This window comes from Panicum virgatum, chromosome 5K (assembly GCF_016808335.1).
Source record: "Panicum virgatum strain AP13 chromosome 5K, P.virgatum_v5, whole genome shotgun sequence".
NCBI classification, from domain to species: domain Eukaryota; kingdom Viridiplantae; phylum Streptophyta; class Magnoliopsida; order Poales; family Poaceae; genus Panicum; species Panicum virgatum.
In genome coordinates, this window is record NC_053140.1 from 14996562 (window position 1) to 15012741 (window position 16180).

Consider the following 16180-nt stretch of genomic DNA (forward strand, 5'->3'; position numbering starts at 1 on the left):
CACTTCGCATTGGTGGAAGTAAGAGGACATATGCGGAGTATGCAGAGCCAAATCCAGCAACGGATTGGTGAGTTTAGTTACACTAATCAGAACACCTAAGATACACATATATATATAGCAACCTAAAACGTGTGTGCTTACAGCTTAAAGTTGTTCGATGATGTTGACGATTCTCGAGGTCTACCTCAGACTTGGACTATAATTGTAAGGATAGATGTTAAATTCCCTATGGAGCCTAGGTATCATGATAAGCAACACTTCATCCTTGTCGACACCACTGTAAGTCACTACAAAGGCTAAAAATAAATTGTATCATTAAGTCGTTTTAGGCATAGTTATCTCACTCACATCTCCTGTACTGGGTAACTCTATAGGGTTCCAAAATTGAAGCAATTTCATATGGCAATAATGTCCATCGATTTGACACACTACTTCAGCAAGGATGCAAGTACATTTTGAAAGATGTAGTTTTTGGGCCAAACTGGGGGGACCTTGAATTCAGAAATATCGGGCATCGGTTTGAGGTGACATTGACCAGAAAAACTCGTGTTGAGCCATACACCTTCCGACTTCAGTTCCCTCCCTGCCCAAAGCATCTTATGCCATTTCATGAAGTGATCCGACAACCCAACAAGACATTTGTAGGTACTGCTCCTAACCTACTTTGTTGTAATGGCTCTACAAATATCTTAATATCCATAGTCTTTAAGTTGATAAATTACTAAATGTTTCAGATGTTATGGGAATAGTTGTCCATATGGAGCCATTGGAGCATGTGGGCAATAGGCTATATAGAGAGGTTGTGTTAATGGATGCAAGGTATGCATTCAAATCGGTACTACAACAATATGTTATATATTCACACCTCACCACTAAAGGGTTTTAATTAATATGCTAAATTTCTAGGTGGCACCTTATTATTGTTGGGATTTGGAGTGACCTCTTCTGCCGGAATTTTCAACGATGGTACAAAGCTAGAGATGAAAAGGAAATTATAATTGCCACTATGCTGCGACGAAACTCTACACACAGTAATTCCTGATCAAATATACCTATACCTGATCAAATATACCTCAGTCATATCTTCAATTTAACTAACCCTACCCTAACCCTACCCTATTTAACCAACAGGATGCTTGGAGAGCTCAGACCACACATCACTGGACTTCAACCCAAGACATCACACATGGCATCAACTAGCAAGTGAGAAACTGCTACATCCTAAGCTAAATTTGTCTTCATCTGTTAATGCACACATATAGACTAAAACAATATATCTTGTAAATTGCAGCTGTTCGGCGAATAATGATGGAAAGGCAGAATCTTCGCTTCAGTTAACAGATATCTTGAAGCAAGATGGGCATACTTGGCGACCGTGTTACCACACTGATCGATCTGGGAATCAAGGAAAATTAGATGTACGGGTCATTAGGAAGTGTTTCTAGATTGTTTGTCACTAGACTATTTATCACTGCTATGTTTTCGAAATTTGTATTAATGTTACCAGAAGCAGACTGCATTTCCAATACATTCATGGCTGTGCTATTCAAAAGTGTTTAGTTGAGTGGACAATATACTATGATAGTATATTTTGGTTATCATGTGTTGAATACAAGAAGAACGAGGCAGGCATCACTGGGTCGTATGGATTGCCAGAAGTTGCTTAAACATGGTTGATAGTTCCAGACTCCTGTATCTTAACCTGTTGGCACCCAGGCATGATCGACAGATCAATGTATCTGTTTTCTTGTTGCACGTCCTGACCTTTCAGGATTATTTGGCTTCATATGTGAACTGTATGATACCCTTTCAAAAAAAACAAAAAAAACTAGTATGATTTATGTGGTTAGTAAAATACAACAAAACGATGGACATTGTTCTTTATGACTGGAAGTGTGTTATGGTTATTCGTTCAACATAATGCAGGGGGGGGGGGGAGGGGGGACGCAGCCGCTGAGCGGGGCGTTTTCCCGACCCCTGCGACAAAGGGTCGGGCGAGCCCGACCCCCTGTGTCCAAATTGTGCGTGCAACGGGGGGGGGGGGGCAGCGGGGCGTTCTCCCGACCCCTGTAGAGGGGGTCGGACTCGCCCGACCCCTGCGACAAAGGGTCCGGCTCGCCCGACCCCTGTAGAGGGGGTCCGGCTCGCCCGACCCCTATGGAGGGAGTCGGCCTGGCCCGACATCTGCGAAGAGGGTCCGGCTCACCCGACCCCTGCAGGGGGGGTCGGACTCGCCCGACCTCCACATGAGATGTCAGTCTGAGGACTGTTTTGCAAAATGACCGAGAAAGCACGATCTGGGCCGTCCGCCCGGCCGATCGGACGGCCGGGAACGACCGATGATGTGGCCACGCTGGGAGGCCTTCTTTTGGTGCGGAAATTGTATATAGAGATAAGCTGCAAAATTCTGTAATATGCTCCATTCGATTTAGGTTAAAAATATTTTGCAGTATAATACTTTTGCTATGCAGTTCGTGCCATAGTTCAAGTGCATGGATGAATTTTGAAATTAAGCTCTAGCTTTATATTCTGAATAGTGTGTTACAAATGCCTTACTTGTTAGGTCTAGAGGCTACAATGTCGGGAGATCCGAACCACCCAAGAAGAAATGGAAAAGAAAGTATGAATTTGTAACTTGTTAGTTAAATTTTCTTTTGATTTTGATTACAAAATTCAATCAATGGATGTATACATGTAAGGTGTTCATTTCATTTATTTTTTATTTATACAAGTTATGAATATACAAATGAAGCGAAAGAGAGTTGAAAGTATGAGGACGCGTCAAGTCTCTACCGGGCTTTCGATTCGAGATCCATCATGTGCCATGCAAGAAAGTTCATCAGAAGATGATGACCATCCATGTGGACTACCTCCCTCAGTTTTGAGCCCTTTCCAAAGTACCCTCACGTCTACACATGTTGAACAAGGCGAAAGCTCTACGGGTACTTCATATAATTAATTAAAATAAGTGGCTGATTTGTAAACAATAGTCGTATGAAACATATAATCATTACTCCAATTCTTTTTACTTTTCAGCACGTCCTACCCTTATGGAGCAGCAAAATCCATCACGAATATCTCGAGCAAGCACTCGTGGTAGAGCAACATACCGTGCAGAGACAAGAAGGGAACGTGAAAGAGCACGTCGTGCAAGCATGACACCTGAACAAGTTGCAAGCAGACGCGCGCGCGCCAGAGAACGGTATGCAAATGAGAGACCAGAACAAAGGCTAGCGAGACAAGTTCGAAGATACCCAAGAGCGGCGGCTAGATGCACCACACATGTTCCTAACTTTTCTGTTGTAACAAATTTCAATGGCACTAATGATGCCGCTGTGGTGGGCTCAAACAACCTTGAGTTTGGTGACATCGTATACCAGAACCTACTTGAAAGCACTCATATGTTGAAGTCGGTGCCAGACTGCTGCCATTGCGGTGCAAAGAGGTTTGAATATGAGCCGTTGGGATTTTGTTGCCGAGATGGGAAGGATCAAGATTGAGATGCCTGAGCCGCCTGAAGAGCTTCGACTGTTGTATACCAGCCAGGACCCAAACTCACAACATTTCAAAGATCATACAAGATGGTTCAATGGACATTTTTCGTTCACAACCTTTGCTTGTGATTACGACCAAAACCTTGCAAGCACAAGAGATGGAGTATATACCTTCAAAGCGAATGGACAAATTTACCACAACCTACACTCCTTTGGAAAAAGAGATGAGAATTCAAGCCACTTGCAACTATACTTCTACGATGATGACCCTAGCCTTTCACATCGTTTTCGAAAGGCTCAATTTGAGTTGTTCCAAGCAAGAGACCGTTCTATCATTGCGAGTTTGGTGGATATACTAAGAGCCAACCCTTTACTTCTGAAACATTTAGGAGCTTAGGATAGGTCGAGAACATGGATGAGTGTCGTATTTTCCTTAATACTGACTACAAACTAGACCAGAGAACCTACAATGCACCATTGACGTCAGAGGTGGCCGCTGTATGGGTTGAGGGGAATGAGATTTACCAACATATTGACCGTGGCATAACCCTGTTTGGCAACTATAACAGATGTTACTCCATCAAGCCTCATCATGGATGTTATGACCCTTTGTCATACCCTCTCTTCTTTCCTAGGGGCGAGCTTGGGTGGCATCCTAGAAATACCAAAGGTTGGTGTTAATCCTGGCCAGGTCATTAGGCCATCCACACAACCTGACAATCCAGGTACGTTATGTGAGAAATTGCCTTATTTTTTCAGATGATTTCAACTCTTGATCCGATCCAATAATTAACTAACCGCATGCATCTTTTATCATTATCAGACACTAATAGCCAGTTGTGCGTCACGATGCGCGAATACTATTGCTACAAATTCCAGATGCGCCGTGGTATATTCAACACCATCTTGCATGGTAAGCGTCTATTCCAGCAGTTCGCTGTGGATACATATATCAAGCTTGAAACAACACGGCTCAACTATATCCTTCACAACCAATCGAGAATACGAGCTGATCTGTACCAGGGCTTAGTTGACACTTTATGTGCTGGAGAGGTTCGAGCACGTAGAGTTGGCAAAAGATGGGTGCTACCGGCATCATTTATTGGTGGAGGAAGGGATATGAGACGGAGATACATGGATGCTATGGCCTTGGTGCAAAAGTATGGAAAACCAGATTTCTTTCTCACTATGACTTGTAATCCTAACTGGGAAGAAATAGTTAGAGAGCTTGAACCGGGCCAGACACCACAGGACCGACCGGATCTTGTTGTGCGAGTATTTAAAGCCAAATTAGAAGACCTCAAACACCAGCTATTCCATAAACACATCCTTGGGGTTGTGGCAGCACAAGTTCATGTCATTGAGTTCCAGAAAAGGGGTTTGCCACATGCACACTTCCTCCTTATCATGCAATCCCCCTACAAACTAACAAGCCCAGAACAGTACGATGCTGTTATCTCGGCGGAGCTTCCAAATAAGGACAAGTATCCCCAGCTTCGTGAAATGGTTGCCAAACACATGATGCATGGGCCATGTGGTTCTTTAAATAGACGTAACCCCTGTATGAGAGATGGTCAATGCAAGTGCCATTATCCACGCCAGTTTCAGACCACAACTCTCCAAGGGAAGGACTCTTACCCAATATATAGAAGAAGGGAGGATGGAGAGACAGAATTAGTTAGAGGACATGACATGGACAATAGGTGGGTCGTGCCTTATTGTCCGAAGCTATTGAGAAGGTATGATTGTCACTTGAATGTTGAGGTTTGCTCGAGCATTCAAGCTGTGAAATACCTTTACAAGTACATCTATAAGGGCCACGATAGGGCATCCGTGTCTGTAAATGATGCAGATGGCAATTAGGAGATTAACGAGATAGAAAATTTCAGAGATGCTAGATGGGTGGGCCCGCAGGAGGCATTATGGAGAATATATGGGTTTGATCTAAATGGTATCTCACCCCTGTTCTACAGCTACAACTTCATCTTCCAGGCATGCATCTTGTTTCCTACAATGAGAATGCCGATGTGCGTAATGTTTTGGAAGCACAGGGTGTTGAGAAATCAATGTTAACTCAGTTCTTTAAGGCAAACCAAGAATTCCCATGGGCTCGAACCCTACTATATAGAGAGTTTCCAGAACATGCAGTTTGGGAGAGTAGGCCGAAGAAATGGAAACCAAGACAGCAGCGAACACAGGTTGGACGGATCATTTCTGCACATCCTGCTGAGGGGGAGAGATATTATCTAAGAGTGTTGCTGAACCACGTACGAGGACCGACTTCATACGAACATCTAAGATCATTTGAAGGAATTGTCTATCCTACCTTCCGAGAGGCTGCTGAGAAAAGAGGTCTTATTGAGGCAGATAGTAGCATCGATGAATGCTTGACTGAGGCTGAAGTTTTCCATATGCCTTCGTCTCTCCGAAGGTTGTTTGCTACGATTTTGGTCTTCTGTGAGCCTAGCAATGTGCGAGGTCTCTGGGATAAGCACTTACAAGCAATGTCTGATGACTTCCAGCGGGGCCAAAGCGATTCAAATGCAGTACAACAGATGGTGTTGATAGATATTAGAAATATCCTCCAGTCGATGGGTAAGGATATAACATTATTCCCTCTTCCAGAGATTTCTGGCTCAAATGACGACATGTCTGGTGTGGTACGGGAAATATTTGAGGAGACCAATATTGAATTAGACAATGAACACCTATCAGTTGTGTCATACCTCAATCGTGAACAAAGGCAAGCTTATGACACTATATTAGCATCCGTCGATAGTGGTACTGGAGGTGTTTTCTTTGTTGACGGCCCCGGAGGAACAGGAAAGACATTCCTATACAATGCAATGCTAGCCAGAGTTCGGAACAATGGAAATATAGCGATAGCTACTGCAACGTCCGGTGTAGCTGCTTCCATCATGCCTAGAGGTAGAACTGCACATTCAAGATTCAAAATTCCACTTAGCATACAAGACGGTGGTGTGTGTAACTTTACCAAGCAAAGTGGGACGGCAACACTTCTTCGTCGTGCTTCACTTATATTGTGGGATGAAGCCACGATGACAAAAAGACAAGCAATTGAGGCACTTGATAAGAGCATGAGAGACATCATGGATAAGCCTGGTTTACCGTTTGGTGGAAAGACGATTGTCTTTGGAGGTGACTTTAGACAGGTGCTTCCGGTCATACGGAAGGGTACAAGGGCACAAATAATTAACTCAACGCTGCGTAGATCTTACCTATGGGACTACATGCATCAGTTGAGGCTTGTGCAGAATATGAGGGCTCAGTCAGATCCTTGGTTTTCAGATTACTTGTTGCGCATCGGAAATGGTGTTGAGGAAACCATTGATCAGGACTACGTAAGGCTACCTAGCGATATATGTGTCCCTTACACCGGTGAAGAATCTAACATCAATGACCTCATTGATGTGGTTTTCCCAATGCTAGAGGAAAACATGACAAATTCAAAACTACATCACATCACGAGCTATTCTATCAACTAGGAATGAGAACGTCGATGGCATAAACATGAAGCTCATCGAACGCTTCCTAGGACAGCAAATGATCTATCACAACTTTGATTGTGCAGTTGATGATCCAAACAATCACTACCCATCTGAGTTCTTGAATTCTTTGACACCGAATGGTTTGCCGCCTCACATCCTAAAGCTTAAGGTTAATTGTCCAGTGATATTGCTCAGGAATCTTGACCCACCAAATGGCTTGTGTAATGGAACGAGGTTGGTGATGCGAGCATTTCAGAGGAACACCATCGATGCAGAGATAGTGCTGGGTCAACACGTGGGAAAGCGAGTCTTCCTCCCACGCATACCTTTATGTCCTTCGGATGATGAAATGTTCCCATTTAGGTTCAAGAGGAAACAGTTCCCTGTTAGAGTGAGCTTTGCAATGACTATCAATAAAGCTCAGGGGCAAACGATCCCTCATGTTGGAGTCTACCTCCCTAACCCGGTGTTCTCACACGGACAGCTATATGTCGCTATGTCACGAGCTACAGCCAGAAGCAGACTCAAAGTTCTCGCTGCAACGACTAATGATGAGATTAGCGAATTAGATGGCACACTTACCAAGAATATCGTCTACAAAGAAGTGCTCACTTCCTAGATCGTTTTTTTATTTGTAATTACTAGCTACGAACGTTTGTATTTTCCATTGTCCTGTTAATTTCTTGAACTGGTGACAATATTAATTATCTTTGTCTTAATGTTATCGCAATATGTCTATACCGCATGTCAACAAATAACGACTTTTTACATATATCGCATCGTAACAAAGGACCCGTAGCAACGCACGGGCACTCTACTAGTGGTATATACACACGAGTACCCTTTAGAACCAGTCCTTGGTCTGAACGCCATGGGTCACCATGAAGGACAGCGATGTTATCCCGGAGATGTTGCAGGCTGGTGTCTGCATTGATCTCACGGCGCAGTTCAGAAAAGAGTTCAAAGGATGGCGTGGATATAGTATTCAGGTTTAAGTCCAGTTGATCTCGGCGAGAAAGGGCATCAGCAACTGTGTTGAGGCGGCCAGGCCGATACTCTACAGAGAAATCAAATCCAAATAGTTTGCTGATCCACTGATGTTGAGGGACTGTGGACAAACGTTGATCAAGCATAAATTTCAGTGCATAATGGTCTGTTCTCACAATGAACTTTCTCCCCCACAAGTAGGGCCTCCAGTGTCGCACAGCTTGTACTAAGCCAATTAACTCTCTTTCATAAGCTGCAAGTTTCAGGTGTCGAGCTGCAAATGGTTTGCTGAAAAATGCAAGGGGTCCTTCACCTTGGTGCAGCACAGCACCAAATCCTGTTCCTGAGGCATCACAGTCGACCAAGAATGGCTTGAAAAAATTGGGCAAGTGTAAGACAGGAGCAGATGACAGTGCTTCCTTGAGAGCTGTGAAAGAGTGCTCGGCTGCTTCTGACCAATGGAATTGCTCCTTTTTTAGCAAGTGTGTGAGAGGGGCAGCCAATATACCATAATCCTTTATAAATCTTCTATAATAGCCAGCAAGTCCTAGAAATCCTCGGAGTGCCCGAACTGACTGTGGTTGTGGCCAAGCGCGAACTGCCTGCACCTTGTCCACGTCCATTGACACTCCTGCAGGTGTGTGAGAGGGGCATACGAATTATCCCTTGCTCCAGCATTGATTTGCATTGACTCTCTAATTCATCTTTCTGCAGGTGTGGATAGCGATATGGCCGGACTGCTACTGGAGCTGTCTGTGGCAACAGATGTATGCGGTGATCACATTCTCTTGCTGGTGGAAGTCCCGTGGGCTGTGCAAACACATCCTGAAATGAATCCAGCAGTGTGTCCAGGAGTGGTTGCTCTGTAGTATTCAATGCATGGAGGCTACCAGTTGATGGTATGCTTCTCTGTGGGGAGTCAATGCCTCGCCATCGCACGCGATGGCCACGATGCCAGAAGGACATGAACAACTCATCAAAATCCCAGATGATCGGGCCCAATGTTTTGAGGAAGGAAATGCCAAGCACCATGTCAAAACAGTCCAGTGGAATGGCGTAGCACTCAATGGTGAAGAATTCCGACCCAATCCTAGTTGCAACATCACGGGCAAGTCCACGACACACCACTCGGTCCCCATTGGCAACAATCACGCTAGCTCCCACACTGTCATGAAAGTGTAACCCGAGATTCTGTGCTGCCTCCATGCTGATAAAGTTGGATGTGGAGCCAGAGTCTAGTAAGGCAATCAACTCAGACTCGCCAATTCTCACTCGGATCTTCATTGTGTCATTTGTAGTGAATCCAGCAATTGCATGCAATGAGATTAAAGGAGGCTGATCTTGAGGCTCACCATCAGTATTGTGTTCAGTATCTTCGGCTTCATCAAAATCAGTGACCTCTAAGTAGAACAGCCTGGGGCACTTGTGGCCCCGGACATATGGCTCATCACAATTGTAACAAAGGCCTTGGCGTCGACGCTCGGCCATCTCTTGTGGTGACAGCCTCTTGAATTGTTTGGGTGGGGGATTTGCTGTTGGTACAACGGCCAGCTGTTGTGAAGGTGCTGCAGATGATGAAACCGGCGTGTAGAGCTGTCCCTAGCGCTGTGGGGGTCTGTTCGAACGGGCAGGGTTGGATGTCAGGGCCGCTGCTCGGCGTTCATACGCTCATGCTAGGGACATGGCACGCTGTAAATCAGCTGGTGCTTGAAGCTCGACGTCGGTACGGATGGGATCCGGCAGTCCTCCGGTGAACAGCTGCACCTGTTGCTTCGGGGATAAGTAGCCAGCATGTGCCAAACGAGCCTGGAATGCCTCTTGATAATCAGCAACGGACCCACGGAATTGGAGTCGTGCAAGGTCCAACAGGTGATTGGTTCCGAGAGGTGGTCCAAAGCGTTGCCGGCACAATGATCGGAAGGCAGACCAGGATATGGCATTGATGTCGCCGGCATCGCGTTCAAGCATGTAAAACCAGTGCTGAGAAATCCCAGTGAGGTGGAAGGATGCCAACCAAACTTTGTCAGCTTCTCTCGTGCGCTGGGCTCTGAAGAAATGCTCACACTTATTAGCCAGCCTAAGGGATCTTCTTTTCCATCATAGGTGGGGAAAGAGAGTTTGTGGTAGCGTGGAATGCTGAGGCCGTCGTCCTCAGCAGGCGGGGGTTCAAGGTTGTGTGGTGGCGGAAGATGTGGAATGGCTGATGGGGAGTGTGGGAATCTATTATCTTATTATTTGGCCAACAAACGAAGCCTCCATATTCACTCTCAAAGTCTAGAAATTCACACGTTAATCGAAGAAAATAGAAAAATAAAAATTACCCACCACTGCTATTACGATAAAAATTAGCCTAAAATACCCCTGTGCCTAATTAAAAATCACCCACCAATGCCATTATGAAAAATTAAATATAAAATATCATTTAGCTATGTATCAGTTACAAATATATATTATTAATAAAAACTAAAGCAAACGACAATCAATCAAAATAAAATGACAATAAGAATAATTATCTGCATAATATTATTAAAGATCAACAAATCAAATTATTATTATAGGTAGATCATAGTTGAATTGTTTTAATCAACAATAAGACATAATTTACGATAATGAATAGGATGATGTATGAGTAAGGGTACAATGACATGCAAATTTTTGAATTTTTAATACTAGCCGCGTAAATACGCGGGCTACACGTATAGTTGGATTTGGGTGATGGGAACTGGGCGGCTTGCTGGAGCGGAGTGGACAATCACGGCCGGTTCCAGCTGTGGGGCAGGGATGCCACCATAGCCCGGCAATCCGTATGCTTGGCAGGATGGCGGAGGACGCGGAGTGTGGGAAGGGCCAGCGCTCAGCTGTGGAAACTGAGAGTCGCCGGGTGATGGTGAACGGCGCTCGATGTCGGACAGACGGGTGGCGAATTGCCCCATCTGTCGTTGGAGGCCGTAGATCGCCGTCGTCAAGGTGTCCAGCGCGGCGGCGGGGTTGCCGGTTGCCGGTGAATTTGTGGCGACGGAGGTGGGTGCTGGGATGGAAATCGATGGCGCGCCGGTTGCGGCGCTTGCGGCGAATGCAGTGGCGGGGGCGGCGCTGGGCAGCATGACGGGTGCGGCCGCTGCAGAGGTGCCCGCGGCGGTTACGGCGGAGGAAATCGCGGCGGAGGTCCCAGACATAGTGGAGACGACTGATACCAGATTGTCAGAGTGCGAGCATCTGAGATTGTAGTCGTGGTGGACGGGCGGCCGGGGACTCGGCTCCCGGCGGCGGCGAGGGCGCGACGCCGTCCTTGGCGGCCGGCATGAGCGTGCGGCACGAGCGTGAGGCGAGATGCAAGCACAGGCAAGAGAGACGCAAGCGCCAAGAGATCAGAACGATCTCTAGCGTAACTTCCTTACTTCACAAATACAGTAGTTATAGTTTTGATTACACAACTGAAACACACGATCAGTTCAAACACACACGCAAACACACACGTTCCTAACTTCTTCAGCCACGTTTCCTGCGCTCGTACACGCGGCCGACCATAACAAAAAGTCAGCATTGTTCTTGTTGTGCCATCATTGTTCAGCTGAAATATTTCTTTCCTTTGCTCATTACATTTGTCTTTAAGTGTTTTTCAGCTATGCAATCTGGTTTCGCTGCAAAGGTACACAAAGGCTCTGACAGTGCCACAACGGTCCTCGCTCGTCCTGAATTCCCGGCGTAACCCTAGTGAGAGGAAGTCAGACTTGTCTGTCGTAAGTCCTGATGTCAAAAACTACCAGTTCACTTACCTATCCTAGTTTGATTAACTTTTTTAATGTTTAATATCATGTCCAGGCTCTAAAGCTCAGTAACTATAATTCCGACAGCATACTGCAGAAGTGTGGCATCTCAATAGCTCCAGAGTTTACTCAAGTTGATGGTAGATTCCTTCATGCACCAAAGGTTTGTCAGAACTTAGCTATCGCCGTCTTTTCCCTGAATTCTTTTTTATGAGTTGGAGTTAGAAAGCTTTGCATATCTGATAAAATACTATCATGTGTAGTTAAAAGCTGGGAGTGGCCGAGATATTTTTGTGTCTCAAGGGAAGTGGAACTTCAACAACAACGTTAGTGAGCTCATGTTTTCGTGTCAACACTCCTAATAATTTTCATGGTTGCGTTCAGTTGCCAGTAACATTGCCAATTGTGTACCCCAGAGGTTCATTCTAGCTAGCACGGTAAACCGTTGGGTAGTTGTTGATTTTTCTTCACGTTGTAAGATTCCGGATCTTGTTCGACGCCTCATCCAATGTGGAAAAGCTAAGGGAATGGTAAGTTAATTGTTCTACATCCCATCTTGCACCTTTCTAAAAAGTATGTCTGATCATCCAGATTTATTTGCAGCAAATCGACCCTGAAGACGCGGTGATTGGGGAGAACCCTAGAATGAGACGGGCGCCTGCACAAAACAGGGTGAAAGACATGTTTGACCAGATAAAAAGAAGGTTTCCCAAGAAGCCACCAGCATTTCTACTGTGTATTCTTCCTGAGAGGAAGAACTGCGACATTTATGGTTTGCTTCTCTACAGATTGGGCTGACAAATTCCAGTTTTCGCTACTGCTTCTAAGAATATCAAAATGTTTATTGTTCTTTTTCTTGTCAGGGCCATGGAAGCGGGCATGTCTTGCGGACTTTGGCATTGTCACACAATGCTTAAGTCCTCCTCCAGTAATTAACGATCAGTATGTCACTAATTTGCTGCTGAAAATAAATGCTAAGGTATTCCACACTGCCATCATTGATACTGTGACGGGGTATATATGGCTTTCTTTGGTTGTGCTTGTCATATCTTACCATAACAATGGATCCTTTGAATCCTTGGCTTGCTTTCTGTTTCTAATCAGCTTGGCGGGCTGAACTCGTTGCTGGAAATGGAAGAGAAGCATGCCATACCTCTCGTGTCACGGGTTCCAACCATGATCCTTGGCATGGATGTTTCCCATGGTTCACCACAACGTGATTTGCCATCCGTTGCTGCGGTAAGTAGTACATTTTAGCCTCTTTTTTGCACTATTTTTAGATGCAAGTGGCATATGAAACTTAGTTGCACCTTCTAGCTGATCATTTTATTGATGTAAAACCATGCTTTTCCATGTTGCCTAGGTTGTAAGTTCCTTGGATTGGCCTCTCATATCAAGATACAGAGCTCCTGTCTGCACCCAGTCACCTAGGCTAGAGATGATTGAGTCCTTGTTCAAGCAAGAGGGAGATAATGATCGCGGCCTCATTAGGTACGGTGTTACTTTAGTTTTCACAAGTGCCTGCTAATAAGATGTTTTTTTTATATATTTTGATATATGGGATCGAAATTTGTTTTAGGGAGCTAATAGAAGACTTTGGTAACAGCTGCAGAAAATTGCCGCAACAAATTATCATTTTCAGGTTAGCAGTCCTAAGATGTGGGTGAAAAATGTCAATTATGACATTGTCAATTCATACACCCTACATGTTTCAAAATGAAAAAAATATTAAAAGCATCTAAAGTCAGTTGAACAATGTTTCGCCCCTATTGGCCTTTTCCAACTAGTTGTTGGCTTGTGTTGCCTTGCTTCCCAGGGATGGAGTCAGTGAGGGCCAGTTTACTCAGGTGCTGAACAAGGAGCTACCGCAAATTATTGAGGTAAACATGCCTCCAATTTGTATCGCCCCGGCCATCATCTTCTGCTCGTTTTCTATAGTCTTGTTCTTCTGAATGATGATGGATGATGCAGGCATGCAAGTTTCTCCAAGACGATTGGTCCCCCAAGTTCATGGTGATCGTTGCGCAGAAGAATCACCACACAAGGTTTTTCAGAGATAGCAATGATGGGTCTAATGTTCCTGCTGGTAACCCAGAAGTTTTACTTACGATCCTTTGATTGTGTCCTTTCATCTTGTTAGTTCATTGTTGTTGCTAAATCTGTGTCTGTGTGTAGTAGGGATGTAAATGGTACGAATATTTTCCGACCGTATTTGAATTTGATCTGGTCAGGAAGGGTTTTTATCCGTCCGTATCCGATTCCGAGTATCTACTATCCGTAACCGATCCGTATCCGAATGCTCAAAAGTTATATTTTTATGATGTCGATATCTATTACAATTTTATCCGACAAAAATTAACACTATCCGTATCAGAATCCGTATTCGAACACAAATATGAAAACAAATACGATATCAGTGATATCCGTCCGTATCCGATCCGTTTTCATCCCTATTGTGTAGGTACTGTTGTGGACAAGGGAATCTGCCACCACAGGGGCTATGATTTCTACATGTGTGCTCACGCCGGCAGGATTGTGAGTGGATTCTCTACATGTGCTCATGCACTTTATAGTCTTTGTAGTATTGTGTTTATCGATCTTCATAGAACGATAGTTATGAAATGTGTGTTTCATCTAATTGAGCTGTGGTTGTGCTTGTGCTTGCATTGACAGGGGACAAGGCCAACACATTACCACGTGCTGTATGACGAGATCGGCTTCACTCCTGATGACCTGGAGGAGCTCGTGCACTCCCTCTCTTATGTGTATGCACTCTGAAAACTGCATCAAACAAAAACCAAAAAGAGAGAAACTTCAGTTACTTGGTCCTTGCACTCCTCAGTCTAACCTTGCAATTGTTGTGAACTTTCAGGTACCAGAGGAGCACCTCAGCCATATCTGTCGGTAAGCTTAACTTACTTCTCTGTCCTCGTGAATTCCAGGTCAATTGCTCAACTGATCATTATGACAGATCAGAACATTGTTTTGCTTATGCAGTTGCTCCTGTGTACTACGCGCATCTGGCGGCAGCGCAGGTGCGGCAGTTTGTCAAGTTGGATGAGTCATCAGAGACAGGATCGTCGGCCAGCGGCGGTCCAGCACCTGTGCCAGAGCTGCCTCGGCTGAATGACCGCGTCAGGTCCTCCATGTTCTTCTGCTGAGTTGGGCGTGGATGACCCGATGAAATTGCACGAGGACAGTCGACAGATCGACCTTGGCTTTTGCTTTCCTTGAACAAACTTCGCTTTGGCGTTCATAAACTCTGAAGGCTGGACTATGCTTTTGAGTTTGGACCTGTATGCTTCTGCTTGCTACCATCAACTCGTTTAATTGGACTTGGTCAATTAGGACTACGGTAATGATATTGCAAATTCTGATGATGTTGCTGAGATCATTAGGCGTACGAGCTGTGCGTTTTGGCAGGCTCATTGTGGGCGGGCTTGTTTTTAAATTTTGGCAGCCAGATGGAGCTGGAGGTGACTGATGGGCCTGGGCTGACTGATGGGGCCCCAAGCTAACTAACATTTGTCCCGTCATCTAATTTCTCTAAAAAAATATTTTTGGTGCTTTTTGTCTGCTAACAAATCGACTGAAATTGAATTAATTTGTAATCAAATTAATTGATTGTTGGGGAAAAATGACTAAATGCACAGTAAAATTTACGACTAAACCTGTTAGTTACCATTTAGCATTATTTTTATATTAGTTGTTTGTTAGTTGTTATAAGTGCGATCTAGTTTGGAATGGTTGGGGACCTAGCATTGTGAAGTTTTGCTATCATGCTGCCCTGGAATAACCACACATTGTTTGTAAGAGAGATGTACAAATGGGTTGACGCTGAAGTATTTTCTTAGGTTACTACAGATATTTATTTCGTATGCACATTATGATTGAAATTGTTACAGTTTTGGTGTGGACCTTGACCACTAAGAACTGTGAAATTTATCTGGTAGATGCCAGTTTTTCGGTGCACCTTGAAAATATATTTTTGCATATTTCGTTGGCATTAAAAAATCATTGTCCAAAATACAATATTGGGCTAAGGTCAGGAATAAGTCTAGTTTGTAACAATAAACTACTGACCATGCACATGAAATGATTTACCACATTATTAGTTGACTTGGTTTACCGTGCCACAACAGTAATTTCTATCTCACGAGGATAAGTAATTAAGTATGGATGCTACCAATGTTCAAGAAGGCGGAATTAGGCGTCCACCTAGGCGCGCTTAAGCTCTAGGCGAGGGGTCCCGCCTCGCCTATGGGGGTAGGCGGTCCCCTAGGCGGCGCCAGCTCGTCGGCGGTGAAAGGATGGCCGGAATTCCATCCCTGGTGGCCGCCGTGCAGATCCGCCAGGTGGGGAGGCCATGCGCCGGCGAGGGAGGAAGGGACATCAAGCGGAAGCAGCGGTGGAGGAGGTGGGA

At 44.8% G+C, this 16180-nt stretch overlaps 1 protein-coding gene and 1 long non-coding RNA gene across 2 annotated transcripts in view; both read left to right on the top strand.

Moving 5' to 3' along the window:
• The window catches only part of LOC120709727 (protein argonaute 4A-like), a 32831-nt gene extending 17721 nt beyond the window's left edge, over positions 1-15110 (top strand). The window contains exons 10-24 of the mRNA XM_039995388.1: positions 11614-11730; positions 11813-11920; positions 12021-12083; positions 12174-12287; positions 12361-12529; positions 12621-12736; positions 12862-12996; positions 13121-13248; positions 13337-13399; positions 13574-13637; positions 13729-13843; positions 14219-14292; positions 14431-14522; positions 14630-14661; positions 14755-15110. Coding sequence (XP_039851322.1) covers positions 11614-11730; positions 11813-11920; positions 12021-12083; positions 12174-12287; positions 12361-12529; positions 12621-12736; positions 12862-12996; positions 13121-13248; positions 13337-13399; positions 13574-13637; positions 13729-13843; positions 14219-14292; positions 14431-14522; positions 14630-14661; positions 14755-14918 — 1554 coding nt within the window. The 3' untranslated portion in view covers positions 14919-15110. The remainder of the gene's footprint in view (positions 1-11613; positions 11731-11812; positions 11921-12020; positions 12084-12173; positions 12288-12360; positions 12530-12620; positions 12737-12861; positions 12997-13120; positions 13249-13336; positions 13400-13573; positions 13638-13728; positions 13844-14218; positions 14293-14430; positions 14523-14629; positions 14662-14754) is intronic.
• LOC120706574 lies at positions 11-1333 on the top strand. The gene is made up of 7 exons (XR_005688355.1): positions 11-67; positions 144-279; positions 375-641; positions 735-819; positions 907-1031; positions 1132-1203; positions 1292-1333. It is a non-coding gene; the product is annotated as an uncharacterized LOC120706574 (long non-coding RNA).
• Positions 15111-16180: the final 1070 nt, after the last annotated feature.